Below are 13,728 nucleotides of genomic sequence, written 5' to 3' on the forward strand. Positions count from 1 at the left end.
GGTGTTCTCTTATGCACTCCTCTCCAATCCAAAATGCATTTGCTTTCTAACATTTTGCAAAACATGAACCTGCGTGATGAAATTGATCCAAACAGCAACATGAAAGTGCTACATTTACACTGCGAAAAAGAAATGGAACAATCACAAGGCCAGACTGTTGATGCAATTAGTCTAAATTAAGTATAACATAGCGCTGTGGTGCTAGTTGACAGAGCTGCAACAGCAGCAAACAGCAAGTGTAAATTAGCAGTGACAAGAACATTAAACTCGGAATAAATCATCTTGAATGAACATTTGCTACTTCCAAATGTGATGTGTCTGCCAAATGGCATTATTTACATCAACAGCAACTCTCTGAGGCTGCTAAGCTATTCAGCTGACAAGAAAGAGCAATCAGGAGTCACACGAGAGCAGACGAAAAAACGCCAGTGAAGGAATCCTCCGCATTCATCTCTCTCTTTCAAGCGCGCATTCACCGCCAGCAACCTTGTGGCAGTCTGTCTATGCATCTGAGCCTGAGTCATTACAGTCAATAAACATAATAAGATGTTTAGCTAAAACACTCGCAGTTTAATTATGTGTGGCTTTTTTGCCTCTGCGTGCCCGATGTAATGAGCGCATGCGGTTTGGGAGATTACGGTTGTTAGCAGCGGAACAGGCGAGGCATGTCTGCTTGGTACCCGGGGGCAGAGCTGTAAGAACCTCGCTGTGGAGAATCCAAGGCTTTGTGAGTCAAGCGGACCAGATATAGAGTGTGAAATGTTACCATAGGGCACTCTTAAAGCCCTCGTAAAGCCCACTCACTCTTAAAACAACCAATACCCACGCCTCCGCCGTTGCAGCTCTAAACTGTGCGGCTAAGAAATGCTTATTAGCTGTTGGGGAAAAAAAACATGTGAATGTACTGTAAATTAAAGTGTTGCTGATATGCAGATAATGTCTGTTAGCAAATTAAAAGAGAAATACAAGATCTGAATACATTCATGTGTGATTTCGAGGAGGGAATTCACGCTAATCCCTCTTGAACATATTTTATCATGCGTCGTGTGTGCATCCTTCGCACATAGCATACGTTTGGCATGCGTCCATAAGACACTGGAGGGGAAACAAACCAAGACGCACGCTTGAGCTCCAGCCAAGCTCTCCGTGAGGAGGTGGCCAGAAAGACACTGCGGTGGCGGAGAAGTCAAGAAGTAGATTATTAGCAGACTTTCTGCCTGTGCGACCTCAGCTGTGCCGCCGGATGCTTTGCATTCAACTTTGCAATAAAAGAAAACTCTGACTTGGGCAAGGGAAAACAACAGAGGATTAGATGCTAGCTTTACTTAGCAAGCATTAGCAGTGAAGTATGGAGGGCCAGCTGCTACCTGAGATATGCAAATAGCTGAAGACAAGCTTTGATGTAAATGAAAAGGCTTGCGCGGTGCTGAAGCCTCCCTTGTGCCAGAGAGATCTTGCTAAAAAAGGCACAATAATAATTCTGAAAGAACTGCGAGGGAACATTGTCATGCTGAGGAGGTACATTATTCAAGGTAAAAGTTGGATCCAATTTCAGCATGGGGGCTTCCATAAAAAGCAAAACATGCTTAGCGCTCTTGAGGAAATGTAGATGAATCGCACAGATAAATTAAAAACCAAATCATGGATCCAATCTGGAGAGGAGATTGTAATTTAAAAAGGGCCACGGTTAAGTGCTGCACTCTCAGAAAGTTGGGAGACAAATAATAAAAAAGAGTGGTCCAAATGAAAACAGCCGAGGCCAAGACATCGAGACTTTTACCCCATAGCGTGAGTCACACTGCCAAAACACTCCTTTCACTTTCCATAATGCAACTTGATAGAACTCTACACCCTCAATTAGCAGGCTCCCACTGACTAGTTTGACTTGTACAATTGGTGGAATGAGTCAGACTGACCTAGCTGAGAGGCATGCAGGCCTTGGCTGGACCTCCTCCTCCTGTCCGCTCTGTGCTCCCAGGCCTCACAGCCCAGCTCCCCGTTAGTCGAATGGGAACTCGGGGTGCACGCCCCTGGGCCGGCCCTGCCGTGCTGCAGGGGGGTCCTGGGGCTGTGCGGGCTGTGCAGCACCTGCGGCGTCCGGGGACCGCTCCTCTCACGGGGGTTTGGCGGTGGTGGCGACAGGGGCAAGGGCTTCAATTCTTGGGACTGCAGAGCTAAATCCAAGACCGGTCTGGGGAGCAGCTCAGAGGTGGAGAAAGTGATGAGATCATCCACTACTGGGGGGTCTGAAATGAGGGCCTTAGGGAAGGAAATCTCCATTTCAGATGGGGTGCAGTCCCCGAGGGAAGAGGAGTTCGTTCGAGGGGGCACCCTTGGGGGAATATCCAGGCAGCGACCTAGTCCAATGGAAGCCAGGAGGGAGCCACCCCCCAGCAGGGCCCGGTGGGTGTTCTTAATGAGGCCACCGAGGGAACCCCTCTCAGGCCTGGGGGAGCCAGCCGGGGAGGAACCCCCTTCCTCGCTGCACGAGTCTCGCTGAGGTAGAGGAAGCTGCAGGCTGTCCTTCACTGAGGAGCCTGCAGAGAGAGAAAAGGGATTTTTTTCAAGTTTTCAAACTTTACTTGCATGCAAACTGGAACAGTGACTAATGGAAGACGTGTGGCCGGCAGCCGGTGGCAATGGAGGGCGTTGGGTACCGTTCTGAGCAGGGGGGCTTGGCGTGGAGGGTCTGTACTCCTCAAAGTCATCCCTGGATAATCCGTTCTCATTGCTGTCCGACTCCAGAAGCTTGGCCCTCATCGACAAGCTGAAAGCACCAAAAAACCCCAAAAACATTTCAGTACGCTGATGAATTATGTGTAATCAAATCTAATATACATTTAAACTTGTGAAAGAAAAGGACAGTCCTGCTGTACCTGCTTTCCTGGGGACTGAGGCGCAGGACTTTAGGGCTTTTGGGACTTTTCGGGCTCTGGGGCCTCCAGTGGGGGCCCAACCTCAGGTCTCCATTGGCTTGTTTAAGTGAAGTGGAGTCTAAGGGCCAGACCGGGCTCAGACCAAACGCCCTACTGTTGTCACTGGGGCTGACTGCGGGACAAAAAGGGAGAAAAAGAAAGGAAAAACGGTGAAATGAAAAGCAGCTCGCACGTCATCAGTATGCACACTGCTTCGCCGTATTCTAATGAGGTGAGCATTTTTAAAAGGCAGGTTTCACCAATAAATCAACGTGGCCCTGCAATCATCTCCAACACCATGACCTTTAATTGACTTCCCGCTACAGCTGGAATTCATGAAAATTCAATGCACTCGTTCTGCTCCTATTTCTGCTCAGTTTATGTCCTGATTAACTCGAAAAGTGTTAAGATTGCCTAATCATGAGGATGCGGTCCTGAAAGTAACCTCCATGTGGTTCACACGGCGAGAAGTGTGAGAAGGAGCGACAGTCGCCCGGGGTGATGAGAGGAAGGGCAGGGCACTGATAAAAGTTGGGATTTCACCTGCCATTCACGCGCTTTACCTCGGATCTGGCACCGGCTTGTGCTGCGAACAGATTGTGAATGTCGTTAAAGAGTTCAGTCGACACACAGGATGTATATCAGGGGCTTCTTTCCTCGGCACCTCCATCACACCCTTTGTAACGTCTTATGGAGCCTTCCCAACATTCTTGTAATATTGAGATATTTTAACCATACTACTCTTTTTCACTAAGTTCTGGCTCTGCTTATTTATCCATCGATTCCCCTCATCCCTGTCTCTGAATGGATGTATTATTTGCTCTGGCCTCCGCGACACAGAAGGACTGATTGATGCACCTTCCATCGCTCTTCAACACAATGTTTTCAAAACGAGCGCAGAAGTCAGGTGATAGTGTCAGCCTTGCAATTTCATCGAGATCAGGCCGTGGCTTGAAGAAATTACCCTCTCCCAGCATATTGCTCTGTAAACGCATCGTGTCAGTGTTAATGTCAGCCTGTTATGATGGAATACGTCGCGATGGTCTTAATATTTCGGTGTATCTCGCAAGTTGCTCCTCGGCTCATCCTCGGCTCATCGTCTGCCCATCGTCTGCCCATCGTCTGCATGTGGCAGACTTAATAATGCACCAGTCAAAATTCACCCAGTGGGGGACACGAATATCAGTAATTTTACTTCAGACCCTAAAGTAAATGATAAGATACATCATGGATGAGAGAACATTTGAACCTGGTTGTAGCACTGGGGGGAAATTCAGAGTGTCATCCTCTAGGAAGCATAGATCTGTCCCAAACTTCATCCCATTCCATTGATGAGCTGTTGAGATATCTCAGTCTGCACTGAAGTTGTGGACCGGCCATCACTGCCATGCCTACAGCCACGCTGCTAGGACGTCATTTACATCATCATATATGCGTATCAAATGTAGACGCTTCAACACCTCAGGTAGCGGAACTGGAATGAGGAGTAGGACTGGGAGAGAAGCACAAGAACCAAAACTAATCCTGCCCCCACAGATAGAAAAAATAAATGAGAGGAGCAATATCCATAAGCTGCCAACACATACGACACAGCCAGCGAAGCAGCACGATCCAGGAATTCAAGAAGTCTCTGAAAAATACGGGACGTTCAGTCTTCTTTTTGTTACGGCACAACAACACACGTTACTTTGAAGACAATCCTTCAGCAGGTTTCATTGTGCCCTTCTATACTAAATCTCGTTGAATGGAGCTCCGCGGACTCATGCAAATCAATTTGGCAGCTCTCTGGACAAATAAATTTGGGAGGCCCCGGCAATAAATCACTGCTTGGCACTGAGGGGGCAAGCATAAATATCCACAAACACACTTTAATGACGGGCACACTCATGGCTTAGTGTGGCCATTAAGGAAAGTCATTAGGAAGTAAAGAAAACCAGCCCTCTATTTGATGAGTAAATGAAGCTGGCAGATGTTTGGGATTTACTAACCACTTTTACTGATAAATGATTCACCGCAATTTGCGCTTTCATGTCAACCACCAGCGGTAATTGTTTTGAAAAATCCTTTTCACTGCCTGTTGCTGCGCCACAAATTTCCTTTTGGGTTTTGTTAAGACGCCCCATGACCTACTGGCTACAATTTCCCTCCGAAGGGAAATGATCTCGGGGCGTTTGTCTGAGGGCCTGACAAGCAGAGGAGTATTGTAAATCTCTGCCGCTGCTCCAGCCCTTCTCAACCCCTTCTCCTGGAGCAATGAATTCCTCCCTGCTTATTTTTAATTCAGTAAACCGCACTGTAGCCGCTACATGCATATAAAACCGGGGACTCTTTCTGCCCGGAAAATGCAGCTCAATGGCTCCCCCCGCTGCAGCAGTGAGCAAACTGCAGGCGGGGGGGAGCAGAGCAGGGAGGCGATGGAAAAAAGCTGCTGAGAAGTGCTGAGCCGCTGAGAGGAAGTCAGATAATATTTGGACTGGAACAGACTGTTGAAAAGGGAAAAGGGTGTGTGTGAGAGAGAGAGCGAAAGCGGTAAGGCAGGGAGGGGGAGAGAGAAAGAGGGGGGCCCACAGGGAAACAGGGGAAGACAAAAAAGACGAGTGGGTGGTTGGGAGCACATGAAAGAGGAGAATTTGGAAACTGAAAGAAATAATGTTGCAACATCGTCTTTATGTGCATGCAAGATGGCGTGAGACTCTACATTCTTTGGTTCCCTAAATGGCTCTGGAAGCACGTGCACATGCGCACCTGTGTACCTGCGCGTGTGCACGTTTACCCAAAGGGAAAATGAGCGCACTCACGTTGGATCGCACGGAAACGTGGGCCGAAAGAGGGCGAGGAGCCCGAACCCAGATCAGGAGAGTTCCGCCTCTTCTCCAGGCCCGGGGACGCTTGCACCGTGATCTTGTGGATGAAATCTGCAACACACACACGAACACACAGAGCAGATGAAAGACCAGCTGGATGGTAAACGCCGAGCAGAACACACACACGCGTTTGGGTTTACTCGCTCTGCGTCACAGTGAAGAGCTGAAGAAGTTATTTTGAAGGTCGCAGCGCTTTTCTTTAAGCTTCCTTGTTTCTCTAAAACAGACTTTCATGGTAGCTAACAACATGTTACTGTTGCATCTAGCTAGCTATTTGCATCTAGCTAGCGCTGCTAATACCTAGCTATAGAGCCCAGCAATTAATAAATCACTCTAAAATGAGTAATTTATGCCCTAAAATGACAACCAATTCCTTCAAATTAACTTATTTTACTGTTTTCTTGTCTGCTTTTCAATTACTTAGTAAGACTACAAATCTACATCTGCTAGCTTATAAAATGCATTTAAGGGATGCAAAAGAAGATTTAACACTGCAATTAACCATAAAAAGCAAAATAAAACTGTTGAATGAACTGTTGTAAAGGTGGTGTCACGACTACTCATTCAAGCGCACAAATCATACATTGAAGGGAAGATATCGAGCAGTTTTCCGAGTACTGAGAAATACTGAACACTGAGAGTAAGAATTAGTCATCTGAGGGATGATCAGGCTTATCAGGCTCTATAGCAATTAGCTAGCAGTGACTACAAGCATGTAGTAGCAGCAGGAAGATAGTACTTAATTGCTGCTGATAGTAGACAGCAACACTGCGAATAATGAGCGACGCAGCCTGGTGGGGATCAGCAGGGAAATTTTCTAATCCATTTTTCCCTCAGGTTAGCCATTCATTCCCTCAAATTACGAGCCATTACCTCAAATTAACAGCCACTCAATGTATCAATTTCCTTCCTTTAATCCATAATGTGCAGCCTTGGTTTTCTTACTTCCTAATTAACAGTTTGTGCCCTCCAATGACTGAATTAAGTTCTTCATTCAATTAAAGGATATCGAGGATGACCTGACGCCATGTTTAATTGCAAAAACCTACAGTATTATTAAACGTCTATGGCGAGCGTGTCAAGAGGGCACCGACAAACGGGATGGAGATATCTCTGCTCATTCAAAGTAATGAATTAATTACGCAGCTTGACATAATAAATCAATTGCACAAAAACAGAAATTCAAAGAGAAGACAGGACATTTTTTCCCGCTCTGATACACACCAGGCTCCACAACAAGCCGCTAGCATTAGCTAGTGCTTGTTTCTTTCTGGCATAGTGATGTTTGCTGGGCTAGCTCGCTGGCTAGCTGGCACACTCGTCTTTTAGCACAGCCACACTGCATTTTGCTCTGGATATTGTTTGCATATGGGACAAATAAAACCTTGAAATCCCAAATTCTAAATAAGGACGTCGAAGCATGTTCTTATTTCTGCCTGCTTTGACAGAACATGGGCTAAAGCACGACATATAAGCTACTCCACAGGGCACACGGTGCAATGGAAACACAGGATGAAGCAAAAAAAAAAAAAAAGGCAGGCAGGCAGATATGGTGAGAAGGAGGCTAAAAACACTGACTGGGGAGCGAGAGGGGAGAGGAGGAAGAGAGAACGGGTGAGGGAGGGATACTTAAAAAGAAAGAGAGAGAGAGAGAGAGAGAGAGAGAGCGAGAGAGAAAGCGAGCGAGGCCAGCCAGCAGTGTATCCATGGACAGGAAGTGTCGAGGCGTGGTTGGCTCACTCTCCCCTCTCATCAACCCCCCCCCCCACCACCACCACATCACCGCCCTGCTGCTGCTGGGAAAGGCCTAACCACAACACACACACACAGACACACACACACACAGACACACACACACACACACACACACACACACACACACACACACACACACACACACACACACACACACAGTGCATTTACGCATGCTTGCTCAGCCCAAAATACACTCACACACGCATTGAAAAACAGTGGATGTGAACTGCAGCGGGCTGTGTGACTTTGTGATAGCAGAGGAGACATGAGGGACAGCTGAGCGGGTCAATGTAGACGTCAGCACGGCTGGCTTGTGATTCACCTTTCACGGGATCAATGCTCCACTCAGTTCTATGTCTGACAACGGCCTGAATGTTGTTTCAGGGGCTTTTTCCAAGACTAAAATGGTGAGGGAACATATTTAAGAGTTCTCACTCTTGACATTTTCTTTGACAGGTAAGCAAAGTTATCCGATGACAGCAGGAAACGGTGCCTATCTTCAGCCTCCTTTTGTAAATATCAGTCTGTAAACCAACATGCGTCCAGCCCCTGACAGCTACAACATTATAACAGCTGCAGCACAAAACTCTCTCCTTCACTTCCTCCTTGCTGCTCTCGTGTATCTTTTAGACTGTTGTTGTTGTTGCTGCGTCTTGAGACTGGCCCAGTAATGGACCTTGAAGCGGGGTTTCTCAACGGGACCGCTGGCTGACGCAATGCAGAACGGCCCTGAAAAAACACTTCAAACACACACCTTGAGGCATGCTGATCTTCTCGCCGTTCTTGCACTTGAGCTTGTGCTTCTTGAAGGTGCCCTTCCTCTTCTTGACGTTGGGTTTCTCCTGGTTCTGGTTCAGGTGGAGGATGAGGAGGCTGAGCTCGCGCTCGAACACATCCTGCTCCCACTGCGCCAGCTGCTGCTCGCGCTGCCGCAGGAACTCTTCGTGGGACTTCTGCTCCAGAGCTGCTCGCTTCAGCTCCTCCTCACGGCATCGCAGCTCCTGATGGAGGAGAGAGGAGAAGGAAATGTCGGTGGGTCATGTGTGACTGAGGTTAATGGTCTTACAATTTAAAATGAGATGCTGAAAGAGGATGCAATGAAACCTTTCATGAGCATTAATGGCAAAACTGCTGTATAATATCTTATGTGATGCTCCACAGATTAGTGCTTGCAGTTTATGGGCTTCTCCTCCCAGAATCATACATTTAATACTGTACATGTAATGTACTTCTACACACATGACACCATGATTAACATCTAAAACTAAAATTTGTATTTCTGTGATCAGTAGTTTTTGTATTAATACCGGTAAGGTGTAAGAGAGGCAGAAACAGTAGCTATTTACATTAACCCTGCAGTGTGGAACTTCTGTCTCCCTCTTCTGGCAGTGACAGTAATTACACTCAGCCAGAGAGAGCAAATAGACTCCAGGCTAATTGCTGGAGTAGGCTACAGGCTACTGTAACATAGGCTACATCTGTTCAGAAGGCAATGCCATCTAAAGAAAGTCTTAGCTAACATTTAACATGTTAACTCTAAGATAGGAGAGGCAGTTTATGATTTGACACCAAATTCAATAACCAGTGAGAACGCTGTACAGCTGAATAAAAGGACAGACACTGCCTCTGACCTTCTCTTTAGCCCGGAGTTCATCGAACATGTCCTGGATCTCCAGCTTCCAGTCCTCCTGCAGGGAGTGAAAGGAGTCCTGCGGCATCTCCTCCTTCACCTGCCTCTCCAGGGCTGTCAGCTGAGTCAAGATGGAGCTGAAATTGGGTCTGCGGTGGGGGTCCTGGTCCCAGCACTCTGTCTCACACACACAGCAGACATGGTCAGACACCAGCGTCCACAGTGCAGCACCTGACACTTCAAATGCAGAGTCATGACTACTATAACTGCGCTCTATTGAGCATGAACGCTTGGCCGTCCTCACGCTGGGACAGAAAGAATAGAAATGAGGAAGCAGTGGAGCAAAGCAGAGCAAAAGGGACATGAAGGAGGTTTATGCTGGAGAAAAAGCTGAAGGTTATTTAGTAAGGTTATTTAGTTTTAAGTCGTTTCCTTAAAATGAGTGGAAAATATCTGACAGCGAAGTCAGACGAATTCACTTGTTTCCAACAGTTTCACTTCTTTTGAGTGTCTTCTTCAATCAAGGGACCTGAAAGAAGGAAGTCTCTCTGATTCACTCGAGTTCCTCCGACGCAAATTTGATCACCGTGTTGAAACGTGTTCATTAGGATTTGAAGACTTTAAGTCAAAAGACTGACTAATATGATGTTTCTGCACTCATTCTACCTCTTGTTGAATGAAAATCCTTCTAATTTTTATTTACACATACTTAAGACACTTGTATGCCAGCTCTATCTAGAGCCAAGCTGATCACTTATTCAAAGTGTTCTGCTTAATTAACTTGCTGCGGGGGGTTTTGAATAATATGCTGCACCACTCTGGGCACTACAAGCAGATCAAAAACCAATCCGATAATTAATTAATCCTCTGAGGTGGCTATCGGTGGTTTTGCACACTGATCTCTTTTTTAAATACAACCGTAACAGACAAGCTGACATCAACAGAAGGGGCTAAGCGGAAAGAATGTAAAGTGCTTACGTCTACTTTTTTGGGTAATGTGTGTCAGGAGGGAAGCAGATAAAGTACCCAGGTGACACTTCTTTTCAGCTTGAAACTGAGCAAAGGAAGAGGGAAAATGGGGACAAACACATTGCACAAGATAGCTCCGGCACAAAACACTTCCTCTCTACGGCCGTGTTATTAACAACATACAGGAATTTGTTTTCTCAATTCCAACCCAGCTTTGGGGAAATGGAAAGAGAGCGTGCCGGGGACACCAATTTGATCTCACGCAAGAGCACTCTCACACCACTGAGCTGAGAGTCGTTGCCTAAACGGTGCTGTGAGTGCGTTCGATTACATTCCCACACATGTCTCACCTGCCATCAGCTGAGCGAAGGGATCGGGGCACGTGGAGGGGATGGGCAGGGTGAGCTTGTTGACAGCGACTCCGTAGGCAACGGCGAGTCCATCAATCCCTTTGTAAGGTGCCTCTCCTGTTAGCAGCTCCCACAGCAGAACGCCATAACTGGAGGGGGGAAACCACAGATAACAAGGCATGAGACCGTACACCCGGGCCAGAATTAGACACAGGCTACATCCTGGAACACGCTAAGTGAGACAGTGTTTTTTGCAAAGGACCCACTGGAGTACCAATACACTAAAAACTGTTAGAATAAGCAACTGTGTTTACTGTATCTGACTTTAGACCACTGCCAGGTGAAACTGTTTTCATATCTGTAAGCTGTTCATGCAAACTATACACTTCCTGCAGCTGCTTCACAGTAAAAGCCTTCAAAAAATAACCGATGATGGCAATTTTTCTACCACTATCCTTCACATTATTGTTTCTGATGGCTTTAAAGCTGCATTGATTGATATTTTCTTACACCTGTGAACTGTGAAACAAGCTGAAGACCCAAGATTAATGTATGATCCCATTATTAGGGGTAAGATTTGCTCATTTACACATCGAGCAGACGCAGGAACATTAGCACTCATTCTGAGTACGGTTCCAATATTCACTGTCCTTTCAGCTCTGGTTTGGTCTCCACCGTCTTAAACACATCACTACAAGTGACACCTTTCACATCGCACACAGTCATTTGGTCTGTTTTAAATGTGTGATACACTGGCTTTGCTCTGTGCAGCACATCACACGCTCATTATCACAGCACCGACAGCAGACACATCTGCGCAGTGGAATATTTTTGCTCGACGAAACATGTGCTTGTAAAGCAACGTGAACTCATGCATGCAAAACTTACACAAATACACAAACACACGGAGACACACACAGGACTTTCGAGCCCACACAATGGGAGCAGCCCTGCGTCCTAAGAAGATGAAGCGTGGCGCAGGACTTGGATCTCCCACACTGTCAATTAGCCCTCGCCTGGACCTGACTGAACGCACTGTGGAGGCTCGCTAAGTGGAGAGCGCAGGCCGCAGCCTTTTTTTATTTAGTTCTTTAATTACAACTTCCACACACAGTGACTGTGCAGAAACGCTGCTCGTCGGCTCGCCCCGAGGCGGTCGTCGTCTCCGCATGGCGGCTTTGGAGACAAGCGGCCGTGGACAGATGAGAAAGAATGGTAGAACAAAGATTACCCTTCATTTTCAGAGCAGGGCTGCCTGCCTGCCCGCCCGCTACTCGCTCATTTTGCTGTTTTCAAGATTCTGCGGAGATGGTTCTGAAAATGAGCTTGCGTGGGATTGTTGTTGATCGACGCGTGTGTTGAGAACCAAGGGGATGTGCCTGTGAGATAGAGAAATGGCCCTGAGCCCATTAGGGTAGTAAAAAAACTGTACACTCTCGCTAAATAGGGTTCTTTAAAGGAGCAGAAAATGTCTTAAGTAGCTTGCAGCAGAGCAGAATCCTTTCTGATTTTCTCAAGGACGCTTTCAAATACGGTTCTTGTAACGGCACGCTCAATTGGTTTCACATAGGCTCTGTACGGGGCTGCAAAGAACCATGTAAGAATGGATGAAATGGTCCAAATCCACAGGATTAAAATTAAACCATAGCATATGAGAGGAACTGCAATAACCACAATGCAGCAAAGCCCTGAATGTGCTATTGCTTTAATACATTATTTATCTTTTTCCCTGTTGCTGAGCAAAAAAACCCCTGCCCGCTTCATTCCAAATGCTAATTTTTATACAGCACTTAGAAGCCATCATGAATCCCCTCTCAACAAATCGCACAGTTGTTCCAGTCATTATTATAAAACCACAAACCATAATCAAGGGACTCCTCTCTTTCTGTGTAGATGTGGCCAAATACACACAGATACGCACATGCGCACACACGCACACGCAGCTATTCCCAGATAAAGGGCTGTGGTTAGGTCTGGTGTGTGGCCTCCTTCTCTGTCTATACTGGAGACAATGGGACAGTGTGCAGTACACATGTCCCACAACAAAGCACAGAGCAGCTCTTTGAAGAGACGCCATCACATGGCTGCGGTGGCCTTGCTGCAATCCATCACTCGGCCCCTCCGTCTCTTCATCATTCTGTCTCCCACTATCACTTCTCTGCACTTTCACCCCTCTATTTCCATCATGTTCCCCATTGAATGTGCCCCGTCAGTCTAATAACGCTCATTAATAAAGTTGAGGGACTTGCAAGAGAAATCTAGCCTCTAGTTAACTGACTTAGATGTATAAAATTGGTGGAGTTCCCCCTTTAAAGAGACTGCAGTAGTAAAATGTGTGATCAGGGTCCGCGGAAGCACTCAGGGAGAGCTTGATCTTCTGCTTTGCTCTGAGGAGCGAACAAGTTTGTCATGCCGCTGGAAAACGGGGGATTTATTCATGCATGACCAGAATTTGACCTATTCGGTCCAATCAAATCTAGAGAGTACAGAAGAGCCCAATCCCCGAATCATTCTGTCCCGCTCACGTGAGGGGAGCTAACAGGAAGTCAGCCAACTCGGTGGAAATGTCGACCGTGCACGTTCTCAGTCAATAAGAGAAGGACAGAAACAGGAAAGCCATCGGAGGTGTCGTTGTGAAATCCCGCGCTACGTATCTTTGTAAACCCCCCACGATCAGAGGTGGCTCCATCACCATAGAAACACCAGTATTAGTCACTGAGCAACAGAGACTGGTACCATTAAACCGAGGGTTGTTAGCCTTAATGTTTTATTTATTAGCTCATAATCAAGACGGGATTAAGAGTCTAATGTCAAGAGGCAAATTCTGCTTTGGTGATGATGGAGACAACCTGTGAACTGTGATCAACATGTTAGTATTAGTTCTCCAGATCTTTATGTATATGCTGTGTTTGCTGTACAAAAAGTAGTTAAGTTTACCCTGGACGTGGTACTTTCCAAGCAACAAAAGACATCTCATACCACCTTGTCCCTTAAAAGAATAGTTTGGCATTTCAAGACTAGCTAGCTTAGCATGTTTCGCTTACTCAGCCCCAGCTTCATATTTCGTGTCTCGTCTTGTCATCTAACTCTCAGCGAGAAAATGAATAAGCACGGGGCTTTTTGGTAATCTTTAGTCGAGAGCGTGGTCTTTCCCCGGACTCTTTGATTCTACGTTTCAGAGTCTGGAGTGCTTTCCCCGCAAAGCCCTGCCCTCGCACTCAAATAATAATGCCTAATATGACACT

The 13,728-nt window shown here is 46.6% G+C and overlaps 1 protein-coding gene across 1 annotated transcript in view; it reads right to left on the reverse strand.

Moving 5' to 3' along the window:
• LOC139351168 (mitogen-activated protein kinase kinase kinase 11) overlaps positions 1 to 13,728 on the reverse strand; it is a 35,348-nt gene that overhangs the window by 2,699 nt on the left and 18,921 nt on the right. Inside the window, exons 3-9 of the mRNA XM_070992923.1 lie at positions 10,484 to 10,632; positions 9,166 to 9,341; positions 8,289 to 8,535; positions 5,714 to 5,830; positions 2,877 to 3,048; positions 2,658 to 2,767; positions 1,917 to 2,537 (exon numbers count right to left, since the gene is read on the reverse strand). Coding sequence (XP_070849024.1) covers positions 1,917 to 2,537; positions 2,658 to 2,767; positions 2,877 to 3,048; positions 5,714 to 5,830; positions 8,289 to 8,535; positions 9,166 to 9,341; positions 10,484 to 10,632 — 1,592 coding nt within the window. The remainder of the gene's footprint in view (positions 1 to 1,916; positions 2,538 to 2,657; positions 2,768 to 2,876; positions 3,049 to 5,713; positions 5,831 to 8,288; positions 8,536 to 9,165; positions 9,342 to 10,483; positions 10,633 to 13,728) is intronic.

Source organism: Chaetodon trifascialis, chromosome 23 (genome assembly GCF_039877785.1).
Source record: "Chaetodon trifascialis isolate fChaTrf1 chromosome 23, fChaTrf1.hap1, whole genome shotgun sequence".
Taxonomy (NCBI): domain Eukaryota; kingdom Metazoa; phylum Chordata; class Actinopteri; order Chaetodontiformes; family Chaetodontidae; genus Chaetodon; species Chaetodon trifascialis.